Source organism: Hemiscyllium ocellatum, chromosome 3 (genome assembly GCF_020745735.1).
Source record: "Hemiscyllium ocellatum isolate sHemOce1 chromosome 3, sHemOce1.pat.X.cur, whole genome shotgun sequence".
Classification (NCBI taxonomy): Eukaryota; Metazoa; Chordata; class Chondrichthyes; order Orectolobiformes; family Hemiscylliidae; genus Hemiscyllium; species Hemiscyllium ocellatum.
In genome coordinates this window covers 82629009-82645215 of record NC_083403.1, presented here as the reverse complement: position 1 = coordinate 82645215, position 16207 = coordinate 82629009, and the positions used below count along the sequence as shown (strand labels likewise).

General features: G+C 36.5%; 1 protein-coding gene across 6 annotated transcripts in view; it reads right to left on the bottom strand.

Moving 5' to 3' along the window:
* Nucleotides 1–16207, bottom strand: part of itsn2b (intersectin 2b) — a 199066-nt gene that overhangs the window by 39767 nt on the left and 143092 nt on the right. For 5 of the 6 annotated variants that reach the window (XM_060851287.1, XM_060851286.1, XM_060851284.1 and 2 more), the window contains 5 exons: nt 15644–15810; nt 15019–15064; nt 13833–13954; nt 13057–13153; nt 11536–11727 (listed from right to left, as the gene is read on the bottom strand). In XM_060851287.1, the coding sequence (XP_060707270.1) occupies nt 11536–11727; nt 13057–13153; nt 13833–13954; nt 15019–15064; nt 15644–15810 (624 nt within the window). Of the gene's footprint in view, nt 1–5998; nt 8690–11535; nt 11728–13056; nt 13154–13832; nt 13955–15018; nt 15065–15643; nt 15811–16207 lie in introns of those variants that run through there. The other variant, XM_060851290.1, reaches the window with a different exon arrangement.

Here is a 16207-nt window from a genome sequence, read left to right as displayed (position 1 = left end):
ATGGGGGAGGCAAAAGCCAATGCCACCATGTATGCAATAGAAAAGGTATCTCAAATATATGGGGCAGCACATTCAGTCTTTAGCACTGCTGCCTCACGGCATCATGAACTCAGGTTCAATTCCAACCTCAGGAATTTGTGGTTTGTGGACTTTGCACATTCGTCCCATGTCTGCATGGGTTTCCTCTCATAATCCAAAGATGCGCAGGTTGGCCAATCTAAATTACCCATTCTCTTCAGGGATATATAGGTTAGGTGCTTCAGTCAGGGGTAAATATAGGGTAGGGAAATGAGAATGAGTCTGGGTTGGTTACTCTTTGCAGGGCCGAAGGGCCTGTTTCCCCACTGTAGGGATTTTAAGTTTATGTTGGTGTGGTGATCACGAAATGACAGAGAGGCAGACAGGAGAGGCCTGAGGATTTCATTTTTAAACTTCTCTAAAGAATTAAAATATTTTTACTTACCTTGGCCTTTTCTGACCACTCTGCAGAACACAGTAAAATGTCTCTGGAAGATTCAACAGCTCCTCCCCACCCCCCCATCCCAATTAGAATCAATTAGAAAACTACATCTGGCATCAATGATGTCATCAGGATTAATATTTAAATATGTCCCTCACTTGCCTGGAATGGGAGTCTGGGCAGACTTCAAATATTGGCTGATGTTGTTGCCAGGTGGAAATGATGCAACCATGAGCTAATGCATCAAACAGAAGATCCTGGATTCGATTTCAAGTCTGGTCTGATATCAGCAATGCTGGCAGTAGAAGAGTTGCATGGCTAGGAATGGGAAAATATTTGTTCCATGTTCCTGCTCTGGATCAATAAAACTGAAACAATCTGTTCAACTATGATCTGTGCAAAGATAAATGCTCTAGGAACACTCAAAGACGTAATGCGAATAACGTAAGTGGGTAGCTGGAGTCTGGAAATTTCCACTCTTGCTGGTACCCTGAAGTAAGCAATTCTCTCTCCAAGGTGGAACAGTAGTGTTGGGTGGCTACAGAATAGAGGTTGGCACACCAACCTGAGAAAGCAAGGCAGCCACAGCAGGGGTGAATACTGAGTGAGCAACCTTCTGACAAGCTTCAGTTCTCTATGACTTCATCTTAGCTATTTTAGAAATTATACCCTCTAGCCCTTATTTGACATGCATCACCTACACCCATAGCTACTTACATCATGTCAGCTCCAGGGAAACATATGCTCCCACCTATATCCCATTGGTCCTCCACCTTCAAGTCCCCTCATACCTTTCAGGTCATTGCTATTGAGCTCTGCCCACAGAAATGTGAAGATGGAAAGAAAAACTTCTTACAATAAGATAGCTCTTCATCATATACATTTAATAAAGAAAAATAAACTCTCATGCATAGAATCCAGTCAATGCTTTTAAATCATTATCTTTTATAAAAATAAATTTCCATTCAGACCCCAGATCAAAGTCAGCTAATACTTTAAACTATGAGGGGAGGCGATGGCCTAATGGTACTATCGCTAGACTACTAATCTAGAGACCCAGGTCATGTTCTGGGGACCAGGGTTCAAATTCTGTCTTGGCAAATGGTGGACCCTGAATTCCATAAAAATCTGGAATTAAGAGTCTAACGATGACCATGAATCCATTGTTGATTGTTGGGAAAACCCACCTGGTTCACTAACGTCCTTCAGGGAAGGAAACTGCCATTCTTACCTGGTCTGGCTGACATGTAACTCCAGACCCACAGCAATATGATTGAGTCTTAACTACTCTCTGGGAAATTAGGGATGGGCAAAAAAGTGTTGGCCTAGCCAGCGATATCCTCATCCCATGAATGAATTTTAAAAACTCAATCCCCACTGTAATTGCAACTTATGAAACTCAGCCAAGTATTAATAGTGATGTAATGACAGCCCTTGCATAAATATCAACAAAGAGCTCTACTGAAACTGCACAACCAACTGCTGTTTCTTTTCCCACTCAAACTTAAGCCTGTCAATCAAAGCAGTTCAGTTGGCAATTTTCTTTTTTAGAAGAACTCTCGTTGTTGGCTTAATAAGGGACTGCATTTATACTTCATCAATTTGTGACTACTACACTGTTGGGTAAGCCCCCTGCAATACTCACTGGTTACAAATGGCATCACTGAATTTGAGCTTCATGTTGTGATTCATGTACTACCTCTTTCCCCTGTGGGTAATTTAGATGTCAGAAAACGGGTGGGACTTGCACACTTGGGTCCTGCACCTCATTGTTAAAGATCTGTGAAGTTGGGAATCTTGCCACTGTTGTGTTGGTGACACAAGAGTAATGATCACTTCGGCAAGAGGGAATCCAGTACCTTGGTTGCCACTTCATGGAGGGAAAAAAAGAGAAAAGGAAAAAAAAAAGACAATCAGGGAAAAACAAATACTGTTCCCTGACAAGAAAATCTGAACTGGAGAGTATGTAGGAGGATGGCAGAGTGCAGAGGCATCATCAGTGAACAGATGGAAGTGGGTAAATTACGTTGGTTAATGAGGCCAAGAACAGCTCACATAAAAAGAATGATATGTGAGCCAAAAATAGATCTTTGGTGAGCTCCACAGTTGATATCGTGGGCAAGGGAAAAATGATTGTTGGAAATATATTAGCTATGATTTAATGGAAGATGGGAACCAAGAACTGCAGCTAGGTTCTCGAGGGTAATTAAGGATGGGCAATTCATGCTGGCCCAGCTAGCAATGTCAACATCCCATAAATGAATTGAAAAGTGAGGCCAATCCTATTCAGCTGATAAACAGAACAGATGTGTTGGAAGCTGATGGCGTGGGTGACTTTGACAAAGACTGTGAATACTTTGAGAAGAGAAAATGTACAAGGGTCAACCTGGAACAGAATTAGTGTGGAGTGAGTGGAATTGGCAGGACAGATAAAAGAAATTTTCTTGCCAGAATTTGAGAAATCCTGAATTGAAGAAACATGACTTAGGCTGAAACAGACAGATAAGTAGATTCTTGATCAACAGGGAAGTCAAGTGCTATGGAGAAAGGGCAGGAAAGTGGACATATGGAAATGTCGGATCAGCCTTGATCCTACTGAATAGTGAAGTAGGCTCAGGGCAAGTCCTGTTCCTATTTCTTATGGTCTTATGGAAATTACAACTAAACTATTTAAAAATGAATACACAAACAATGCTTCACAAGAAGGGTTAAGATCAGAAATTGGAATCAATCAAGCTTTCATTTCAGAAAGTGCAATAGATAATTAGCTTAGAAATAATATAAGTAATAGGATGAACTGGCAACAAATTTGGTGTAAAGATAAAAAGAATAAAATGAACAGAATGTGAACGCTTGCCGTGACAAATGTTTAATATACAATGAAGATCACTGAACATCAGAATGGTGTCAATATTTGGGATTACTTCTCCTAAAATTCTCATCTGTAATTTAAAAAAAAATTTTAAAAATGTGCTCGACAATTTGTTGCTATTTTTCAAGAGTTGGAAAATTAATTCAAATTCAGTTATTGTGGATGAAGTTGTTGGGATAAAATATTTCCACAGATTTTATAATTCCAATTTCAAAAAAAATTCTATTTGCGTTCTTGACTCAGTAGATAGCACTGTTGTTTTAGAGACAGGAAGTCACAGACTTAAGCCCCATGTCAAGACTTTAGCACATAAGTTAGACGGCCTTTCCGACGCATAACTGAGGGAGTGCTGTGATTTGGTGGAATAACAGTTTTCTTGGGAATCCTGGTCAGCATTCCATCTTAAACTATCCCCCCCAGAGAACAGATTAACTCAATATTAATCTCACCATGGAGCAATGTGTGTTTATAAATTGCTACTGAATTTTCCTTGTAATGACATTTCATGAATTTCTGGACAAGCTTTCAGGATGCAGAAAACTTAACTAGGCATCATTTGGCTTTTTTATTCCTACTAATTTTTTGAACGGAAATATCTTAGAAGTGCCAGTAGTGCAGCAATTCAGATACATGCAAATGAATAATGTTTTCTTGTGTACAAACTATCACAGATGTATTCAGTGATCATAAAAATCTATTAACTGCCTTTAAATGTGGCTTAATTTCATAAGAGGTAGTTATAAAGTAACTCAAATATTGGACAATTCAATTAATAATATATGCCAGTGAAAATGGAGTATGATTTATTTAAAAATCTAGGAAATTGTAGAATTAATTTTCATTACATCAATATAATATTCCACATGAGCTTTATTACCCAAACCTAGTTTGAATAAAAGTCCATTCTGCTTGCAAATTCCATAAGTGGTAGAAACACAGATTTTTTTTGTCCATCTTTGGAAACAACTGAAAATTAAGACATTTAAGCACACAAGTTATATTTCAGAATTTTGCGATTCTCTGTCAAAGAATGTTCAATTCTGTTAATGAGTCTTCAATCCAAGGTTTGGTCAAGCAGCTTGCTTATTATTTAGTAACCAAGAAAACCCTACAAATTTGCCCAGTCTGTCAAAATTGAACTGAGAGGACACTTGCCAACAAATTCTTGGGAATTTCATTGCAAAATTGCTACATTACAATAAACTGAATCAGATATTTTTGTAGTTTGGCTAAAATTATAAATACAAATCAATTGCCCTGAATGTCTTGACATAAGCAAATGGCTTAAACTAATCATTCATTCTAACAAATTGTGTCAACTGGAGGTTATTAATTAACGTTTATTATTTGTACCAAATATGGCTCAATGGCTATATGTGATGAACACTAATTAAGATGTATGCCTTTGCTGTTCTTGTCCTTTTCATTAGATTATTTGGTATCCTGATTACCCACAGTCAGTTTGCCTTGGGGAAGGCTTGTGGATAAGTTGCCAACACCTCTAGCTGGCAACTGCACTGCTTCCTCCCTGTGCAGCCCAACTAACAAATAATTCTTGGAGTTAAAAGACAACACTATGTAATGATTTTGAATCTTCTAAATCTAGTAGCAATATAATCTTTCCTGTCGTGATGTATGTAATCATATAATGATAGCTATGGGAGGCAATGAAGGAGACAGCTAGGACCCTGGTGGTGATATTTAATACTTTGCTGGCCACTGGTGACGTGTCAGATGAATGGAGGAGAGCTAATGTGTTCCTCTGTTCAAGAAAGGCAGTAGGGTTAGGCCATGTAATTACAGACCAATTAAATTTGACACCAGTGGTCAGGAAATTATTGGAAATAGTTCTGAAGGACAAAATTAATCGATACTTGGAAAGGCAAGGTTTGATCAGGAATTGTCAGCATGGATTTGTTGGAGGGAGATCTTGTATGACTAATTTAATTGAGGTTTTTGAAAAGGTGACTAAATAAATGATGATGGTAATGTAGTTGATGTGAGGTATATGGACCTCAGGAAAGCGTTTGACAAGGTCTCATATTGAAGTCTGGTCCAAAAGGCCCACGAGATCCAAAACTGGCTTGCAATAAGAAGGCACAGGATGATGGTGGAGAGTTATTTTTGTAATTGGAAGACTGTGACCAGCATTGCATCACAGGCATTGGTGCTGGGTTCTTTTGCTGTTTGTTATTTACATTAACAACTTGGATGTGAATGCAGAAAGTATAATTTGTCAGCCTGTAGATGACATAAAAATTTGTAGTGTTGTTGATAGTGAGGATGGTCTCAGGCTACAATCTGATATTGATCAGCTGGTAAATTGGGCAGCGCAACAGCAGATGGAATCTAAGGAGCACTGGAAATGCCAGGTCACTGTATGCTATGGACCAAGTGCAGGTAAGTGGGATTAGTGTAGTTTGGTGTCGTTGGTTAGCATAGACATGGTGGCCCGAAGGACCTGTTTCTATGCTGTATGACTACATTGAGAACTTATGCATGTAATTCAAGAAAAGGCTGACAATTGAGATATACATCAAATTCAATTCAGTTTTTTCTTGAAATATAGACAAAACAGAAAATTCACACTCTCTCGTACCCTCAATTTTATATATTTAATGAAAACTTGCATAGTACAATAGTAATAAATGCATATACACGCAAGTTCATTTATATATAGATCTGATGGAAGCAATTTCTTTATGTAAGCAAAATTCTTAAAATTTTGATTTGTCTTTGATTCACTTATCATGTATAGAACAGGGCATTTCCAATAATGTGCAAATCTCAATATAAGCAGCATTTATGACCTTTACACTCAGTATAACAAGATACCATCATGCTTGCATAGTTGAAAAGCTTTGTCTTAATGCTCATGTTAACACTTAATAGAAATACTTCTGTTACATCTGTAATACTCTCAGATTTTAATACTAGGACTTAATACTGAGCAGAATTACACAGTTATCAGTTTGTTGGGTTGGATTAGATTAACTTTGCTGGCAATGGTATCTTGCACTTAGCAAAGTTGAATTAACGCTGCACTGCTCATAATTACATTTTCCATGAGTCACAGCTTCACATTAAGTAAATCAAGTTGGAAACAAAAAGGAAATATTAAGATTGTTTCTGGAACCAACACTGTCAAGTGCACAAATTATGCATTTACAAAAATTAGATCTTTACTTCACTTCCAATTCCTGTCAGCAAAGCAAAGTCCGGATACAAGAACTAGGCTTAGCCGCATATGCAAGTCATACACTGCTATTCCTAAGGGCCACTGTTAAGAGTCACCTTCAAAGAAAATTTTATTGGAAGGGGAATGCAAAAAAACCAAAAAATCACATAACAGGGCAGCTTTAATGGAAGTTTTGCACATTGCATACCACTTTGTCCAAAAATAGAAATATTTAAATTGTGCATCATCTGTTTAAATTAACAGGAGCTAAATCGTTGAAACTCAGAATATATAGGTAACTTGATTAATTATAAAATATAGACAAAATATTGAAAAAAGTGCCATATTACATTTCCTTTTCTTCTTTAACGTGGGAGCTTTCTAAGTCTAATGCCTCCACTGTGATAATAAACAGATTCAACCTATCAAAAGATGTGTCCTCTGAGGTTTCCATGGTTTGTTTACAGCACCATATAACCTCTAATATACACATCACCACTTTTGGACCATGTATGAGACACGCTACCTTTATGAAGATGCAAAAATGTTTGCATGTTCCAGTTACAAAAGCTAATGAAAAATTAATGCAAGCATGCCAAGATACATTAAGGCTACTGATCTTCTGAATGCAACAGATAATTAGGCTAGCTTTTTAATATAGCTCTCTTCAATTAGTCTTCAGCAAAGACCATTCTCAGAAAATAGAGTCTGAAGGAGTTTCCTTCAACTTGTTACATAGCAACAGATTCACATATTACCGAAGAACTTTTTAACTCTTTAACCCATGAAGACGTTTTTCTTTGACGAACTTTTATTGCAGACTCCAACTCCCAGCATCATTTTGTCCAAGGAGCCACTCTCAGGAACAAACTAACATACTAAAGCACAAGGTGATGGAAACTATCAGCATTAATTCAAAGGCATCACCAAGGTACTTCCTTAATACAGACTAGGTATTTCTCGACAGAAATCAGGCAAAGAAAAGAATCGGTAGTTTAGTAGCTTTGCTGCAGTGCCTTCATTTGATCTGTGCCTGTTGAAGTAGCACTGTCTCCTAATAACATCTCTTTGATTTTCCTCTATGGACAACAAAAAGAGGAAACAGACAGCCCTGAATCTCAACTGAGTATTACTGAGTAGAGTCAGGACCACAAATAAATCCTGCAGGCATATTTGGAGCAGAAAATGATTGCAGCCAAAACAATAAAGGGCCAACAGTGGTCCTTGTGACATGTTATGAGTAACATTGCCTTGAAGGCACTAATTAATATTTCCTAACCTAGAGATCAATTCAAAATATGGAGATATTTCCATTCAAGAGGTATCTCATTGGAGATGTCAACATAGCAATCAATCAACAGGATGACAATATTGTCCAAAAAGGTGTGGTTTCCAGTGAACGAAATGACTTGTGTGTCCAAATATGGCTAAATGCGTTGAAGAGTTAAAAAGGATTCATCAGGACAGGGCAAGTACAAACACTTACATTTTAAATGGTTACTATTAATGCTAATAGTGGGTCTTTTTGTGACAACACCACATATAAACAAGGAAAGCCCATCTTACAAGGAACAATATTCCAATGATTGTACAAGATATTAATTGTCTGAATGACGGAATAAGCAAGCAGAGAAACACTCAAGGCAATGGGTTAGAAAGCCACAGAAAGACCCACTATCCTTCTTTTCAACCAGCTTGTGAAATACAAATCGATAGGGCTTTCATTTTCGGGGCAAAGCTAAAAATTTGAAAAGGACATGTTTTGACATCTTTACAAGTATATGTGATCAGGAGCAACATATTTTAAGACCACCACTGAATTTTCCCAGCTGTCCAACAGCTTTTTAAAAATTATATGATCAGAAGGTCTTAGAAGCTATTGATCCTAATTACAACCAAAGTGTACTAATGTGGGATGCCCATTTGATTATCTGTTAGCAGAGTAGCTAACATGTTGAGACCACAAGGTTACCAAATAACTGAAAGCCCTATAAATTAAGATGATAGATATTTAATTAGTTTTCTGCAATATTTAATAATAAGTAGGATTAATCATGCAGCATTCATTTGATCAAGGCTGTAAGCGTATGCCCAGCGTCCACCCTGCAGTGAAACTGGGGATAGTGGGTCTCTGAGGGCTTTCATACTCTGACTTTGAGAAGAAGGCAACAATACGGTCCTAAAAAAAAAATGAGGAAACAAAAATAAGAGAACAGAACACATTTATAGATGAAAAGGTAGAAGTACAGAAGAAAGTCACAGCAACTATGGACAATAAATGAAATTTCAAAGATGTATCACTGTATGATTGTACCAGAAAGAAGAGGAGTCAAGAGTAAAAATTCAACAATTAAGGAAAGATGACCATGGTAAAATGATAAAATTTTATAAATTTAGACAATTCTATAAGCTTAAATTCCTACACCTGAAGAAATACAGAGGCATAAAACTGTATAATCCAGTAATAAAATGGTTCAATTTCAAAGCATTTTTCACAATGTGCTTTAAGGCACTTTTATTGACTACATCCAAAGTTGAAAAGTAGTACCGAATGGGCCATCTGAAGATTTTTAAAGCTTCTTATTCTTTTGAGTTACAAATTCTTATTAACAAAAGGAGATATCAGATGACTCTGCTGCAAAGTACTTTTGCCAAAACAATAGTGCTTGAAAACTGAAAGTTAGGTTTTCTTTTTTCCAATTTCTCACTATCTCCTACAAGTATTGAACTATAGTGGGATATTGATCATTACTTCTGGGCTCCTGAAAGCCGTGATTCTTGTTTGAGGTATGGTATCAGATTGTTGACTGCTTCATCTCAGCTTTGTTCAATGTGAACCTGGACTAAGAGTCAGTAAGTTACTCAAACTTGGGGTGGACAGGGTTGACAAGGAGCAACTAACAACTGTGGTAAGTTTGTCCTTATTCTAAGTCTGTGCAGATGAATCTCCAAGAGGAGCCATTCAATATCAACCAAGGAATTGGATCTCAGAATTGTACTTTTTATTCCACAGACCAAAAGTATTTTGGTTTAACTGTAGTGCCCCTATTGTCACCAAACCAATGAGGGAGCATTAAAGATTGGAGTCTCTCGGTCTGCAGGCAATATTACATTACTAACCAAACTACTGAGAAAGAAATGTATTGATAAAAATTCAAATCATGGATGGATGAAAACTAATATGCTTGTTTACCTGCAGCAGAGAAGAAAGATTTGCACCAAAGATCAAATAATTTTTCACAGGATAATGGAACTCACTCCCTCAAAAAGCTGGGAGATTAGATCAGTATTAAATTTCAAAACTGACCTTGATTTTTATTTTTGGGTAGGCAACGTTCTCAAGGGCTCTGGAACCACAGCAAGTCAATAAAATTAAATATAGACCAACCAATTAATTGATGGAATACACTTAAGTGCCTATTACTGATCTTTGTCTTCTTATTTGAAATTTTAGGTTATTTTGGTAAACATCATTGTTAAATAATGCATTTCAATTTTTGAAATGTCTACCTTTAAAAACTAACTACTTCCTTCCTACTTTTTAATTGGGCAAAAAGGAAATTAGAGAGAGCTAACAGACGGCTAACTTAATAGCAGGTGATGGGACAGGAACAGACCTCCTTCTCACACATAGGCATAGAATGCAACAGGCAGAATAAAAACAAATTCTCTCTAAAAGTTATGGGGCAAAGTAAAATGTCAATCCTACTTCTTCCCAGGTATGAACCGATGAAAAGACAGTGATACCTAAAATTCAATACTGACTAAGATATCTATCAGTATCAGAAGTAATTACATTTCAATCACGTTAGACACATTCTTAAGTCTAGATGAATTCTCAGGACATCTCAAATGGAAGAGACCAGGTAGAATCTGAAAATCTAATTTTAAAGCCATGTGCTTTTGAAACATAAATAAAGGGAGCTTTTCTGGCACAATGCCCACTCCTCAAATTTTCTTCTGAAGATACAGACTCTCACTGTTATAAGGCTTCATGAGTACTAAGTAGGACCACAGCTGACTCAATTCCATTTTTATCCAGTCTCCTGAAGTAATCGGACAGTGATCAGATATAAGAACCTAGTTGTTCTTTTCTTGTTTCTTTTCCCTAGCTCATAGCACTCACGTTAATGATGATGTCTCTACCATCACCCAGCTAGGTTACCTCAACAAAGGCTGTGGATTTAAAGCACAAAATTCTGATCTGTCAGCTTTCATAGCATAGCAGGTTATGATTCTGGACCATCAGGAAATTGCTTTCTGAATTTATCAATACAGATCACAATGACTGAAACTTCCCAGAATATTTTATTAACATAACTAAGAATCAATGTCAATTCAATTTCATTCATACCAAACCAATTCTGACTGATCATCTGTTGGTGAGAAGTCTATGAGCAGAATTAGTTCATTAGCTCTTTGTAACTAATCATCTTTTCATTCTCTCCCTACATCTTTTTGTAGTATCTGGTAAATGACTGGATTGCTCCTTAGAGAACTAACTTGACCCTGGGGAGTCAAATGGTCTCTTTCTGTGTTTTGTAACTTATGACAATTGAATTACTCTGGATCTTGATTCAAGAATGTCAACTCAAGTGTTGAATTTTTCAGCACATTAAATTGACTGTGAGCACCAAATTTTGGCAATGACCATAAATTGCACATGGATATTTTACTTTATTGTGCACCAGCGATTAGTAATCTGATTTCCCACTTACACAGCAGGCCCTTGGCAAGTGTATGTATAAAGTTTTGTTTTATTCAAAAGTTTCAGCAAATTATGATTACCATTTTTGCTTCAAAGACAAAATGAAAAATAAATCTTTTTAAAAATTTTGAAAATTTATTAGGTTAAATTTGCTTTAGATATTATTTCCCTCCATGTCACCCGTGTCTTTTATCCCTTATCTGGTTCTACTAGAACAGAGCCAGAACTGAAGAGTGAAATATGTCAATGAAATTCTTCCAATGTTTGTCTGAATTCTGTTTTGTTGGATAATACTTGAATAGCTTTTCTTTACTTACACTGTTGACTTGGATCAGAATCTGTGGTTATCTTCACATAATTGGAAGGGAATAAGCCATTTATTCCATTCATCTCCCCTTGCCACCAGTCAGGATCATCCATATTCAGCACATTAATGAACTGCCCTTTAGAGAAACTCAGTTCATCGTCATTCACGGCAGTATAGTCGTATACAGCTATGACCTGACAGACTGGAGGAAAAGAGGAAAAGTTTGAACACAATTGGTTTAAGCTGGTCAGAAATGGAAATTTTGTGTCTGCATAAATGCTGTGTATCCACAGAGGGAAAGCAAACACAAAAAGTTAAACTACAAAGGATCACCAAAGCTTAAAATTGAAAAACATAAATAAGATCAGTTTTCAAATAATTATAAAACACAATGCAAAAAAACCTGCAATTTGATGCATAAATTTTAACATTTATATAGTCAATAATTTTAGCAGTAGATAGTTAAAAGTGACTAACCCTAGTGCTAGGAAAAGAACCTGGAATTCCCTTGCTTACAGTATGTTAAACAAAAACACCAATGAGGGATGGAAAGTACAGTGATCTTGTTACTAGAACTACCGTAATCTAGTTATAGTCTCTTTCTGGGCTATAAGGACTCAATGTGGAGGGACTAGAGAAACTGGGATTGTTTACGGGTGGCATGGTGGCTCAGTGATTAGTACCAGTGCCTCAGGTTCAATTTCAGCCTTGGGCAACTCTGTGTGAAGTATGCACATTCTCCCAGTGTCTGCGTGTTTTCTCCAGGTCCTCTGGTTTTCTTCCACAATCCAAAGATATGCAGGTTAGGTAAATTGGTCATATTAAATTGCTCATAGTGTTTGGTGCATTAGTCAGAGGGAAATGGGTCTGGGTGGGTTACTCTTCGGAGGGTCGGTGTGAACTTGTTGGACCAAATGGCCTGTTCCACACTGTGGGGATTCTATGACAATTCTCTTCATGGTAAAGAACATTAAAAGATGATTCAAAATCATGAAAAGTGCTTATAAACAAAGAACACCCATTTCCAGTACAACGTTTGATAACCAAAAGAACAAAGAAAGGAGACACGATGGGGAAAAAAGTCAACTGTAAACTGCGATCTGAGACGCACTATGGTAAATTTTGAAAGGCTATTGGACAAATACACAAGGAGTAAATTCAAAGAGATCTGAGAAAAACAGGACAGTTGATTCAACTGAAGCACTCTTTTGTTGATCAGCAAAGGTATGTTGGGAAAACAGACTCATTCTGTAATATATCGTCCCATGATTATGACTGTGACTCCAAAGCAAAATACTTTAATATAGTAAAGCACCATAGAACATTGAAATTGTAAAAAGTGCTATATAAATCCAAATTCTTCCTTCCTCTGAATTAGAGACTCTATTTCATAAATGAATTAATACTTCAAAGATCTAAAGTTGACACCTACACTCACTGATATGAGTAATTACTTCTCACATGTAGGACTTTATACTATTAAGAAAACGAAAATGACAGACTAAGCCTTTGCAAAAGTAATTCTGCTGACCTGGAGTTGGAGCAGGAGTGGATTTGCCACTACTTTGCCCAAGCAATTTGACATGACTGGCAGGGAACCATCCTTTTTGACGCTTTTTACCTCTGGCCTATATATGAAATAAAGCAAAGAAAAATGAAACCAAGTAACAGAATGAAAAGCATTTCTCAACATGTTGCGTCACAAGCGATATAATGTTATTCAATTTCATCTTTACGTTGTTGCAGATCCTTTCCTTTCAATAGATTAAGCTGCTTTAAAGGAGCATTAAACTATCAAGTCAAAATACAAGTACGAAGCTTCCTTGATACTGAAGCTTACAATCTTCCAGTATATGGACATATTCTAGACTCAATTACTAACTGATACTCTTGTTCACAACATTGCAAAAGTGGTGCTTAAATTGAACATGCACAGCCAAAAAGATTTTTTTTTAAATCTGTCCAATTTAAAAATAGGTCACTTCACAAGGATTGTAGCGATATTATCAACCATTAGGAGATAGCTGTACTCTTCCTGGAATTCACTTGAAAAGTGCCTAATTCCAACCTGATTCTTTTCCTGGAGGAATTCCTACGAGTTACCCATTGACTTTTTTTTCTACAAAATCAAGAATAATTCACTTATAATTTGTCAAGACAAATTAGAAGAAAACAATCATATTTAATTGTTCCATTTCTTTTTCTTTCTTTGTCACAGGAACACAGTGACCTTCCAATAATGGCAATTGGCATTTTTGTCCTTACATATGTTAACTGAAACAATATTATTATAATAAAAGCACTTACCTGTAATTCACCCTGCCACCATCCAGTAGCATTTTTCTTCAGAATAAGTATCAACTGGCCTGGGATGAGGCTGAGCTGCTCTGTACCTGTTGCAGTGTATGCGGAGGCAACCTGAGCAATCTCTGAAAGAACATTAAACTAGTTAAAATGCAAGCCTTCAAGAGAATAAAATATTATTAAATCTTTTGACATCACACACCTCATTCCATCCTATGTACAAAATTAACTGCAGTAAAATATAAATTACAGCAAAAGTATAAAAAGCAACAAAATTATAGTATTGCTAATTGAAACACTCCCACATTATATCCTGCCCTCATAGACATTTGGTGATGAGTTGTTTATACAAAAATAAACTCCAGGACTTCCACCCCATTAAAAAAAAATCTGTTTTATTAAATTTCCAAATTACATATGAAGACAAGCAACAAAGACTTAAAGTTTACAATTCATTTGGTAATATAGAACTTGCGTATTGCTGAGAAAAGACTCACTTTGTTGAAGCATTTCATCTTGCACTGATCCGATAATTTGCAAGAGAACCAATTTAAGGGGAAATTAACATTTATACTATACAAGAGAGTGCTGATTGGTTGATAAGTGGACTCTGATTAGTAGAATCATTGTAATGTACAATGCAACAATTAATGCTTATTGACAGTTAACTGCCAGGTTTTGTTTGAATTTTAAACCAGCCATGTTGACTCTGACTGGTCAAGGCATTACCCTGAGAAATGATCCAGTTTAGCTGTCACCTATTTCAATGAGGTGAAACAAGTAAATGTTGTGTCTTGTCAGCAAGGACAGAAATTGTGGATTAACATACGTAATTTCTAAAACATGCAAGTAGACCACAGGGCAAGCTGGACTGACAATCTAGATTGACTGTCACTGTGATTCTTCATACATTTAGAATTGTTCAGCAAATGCCTTTCAATTGCAGAATCAGATCTAATATTGGACATTGCTCTTTTTCTTTTTGTAAATGTGGCTGATTGTATACGGGTCAGTACATCATTTCTGGTCAAAAGCTGAAGGAGTACGTGAATTGCCCTGATGAATGCAAGACCAAAAGCATCAATAAAACGTATCTTTTTTCCGCAATAAGAATGTCAGCAATACCATTTTTCTTCATATTATTAAATACCAGCATAAAATTTCCAGAACAAATATAGGGCAGAAGTACCTGGCTTCTTGTTGATTATTCCTGATCTTCCAGAACTACTTGATGCCTGGCAAATAAATAGGAATTGTAATTAAAACAATTTTCTTTCCTTGTTGTTTTCAAGGATACTGAGGGCAGCCTTAAATCAGGAGTTTTCTCCCCCATTCACTCCTGAAACCATGCTCTTAAAGGCATTTGGTGATAGCCTTGATTAGTGGGTTTTAAGGAGAATAATAATTTTATTGTTGACACTGCAATTTTCGAGAAACTAGGGTGTTCCAAAACAAATGCCACCATCTGCAGAGAGACTTAATAGCTAAGCCAATACCAGGAGTGATACTGATGTTGGAGGAAATTCTCTCACGTACCATAACCTACTAGCCATAAGTGCCTGAAACAAGATTTGGTAATTGTAGAAATCAAATCAAAGAAAGGCTTCTTTCCTTTATGAAAGATGATCTGCAAAGAGTGCATTAAAGAATTGAAATATCAAACATACGTCAACTTTTGTTCATCAGACTCATCCAATGTGTGTTTCTCAACCCTACAAAACAACAAAGCTTCTTTAACAGACATACTGCACTTTAGTGAAAAATAGTATATAATGAGCGATCAAGAATTTATTTTTACAAAGTGGTAAACTTACATCTGGATCCTTTGGTTTGACATAATTTGATGGAAAGACACCCGTTCTATCTTCAATAACTCCAGTCCACCATTCACCTTCTTTCTTGGTGACCAGAACAACCTCACCCTCCTTGAAGGTTAAATCTCCAGCTTCAGCACTTTCATAAGGATATAGTGCAATATACTCTATCAAAAAAAGTACAAGAGTATGAATAAAATGAATAGATGCCATATCTGGGAGATTGCTATGAAATGAAAAAAGGATTCTTTTAAAATAGCTAAAGTGACAGATTTATGTCATCCAAATCAGTAAAATGTTTTGCTCTGTTTGGCCATCCACAGACAGACAATTTTGCATTTCTTCTTCTCCTTTACACAAAGGATCAGTTTTTCTCTTTAAGAAATAACCTGTTTCCAGGCATCCACGTTATAAAATTGCCAGGCTATAGGGATTGCCTCCAATTTCCTCTTTGACTCTGCCTCTGTTCTTTTTAAGACTATACATCAAAAATGGGTCATGATGTAGAACCAGTAAAATAAATTCTCTTTCAGATTCTAACCTGTGTTAGGAAGTCACTTCCTT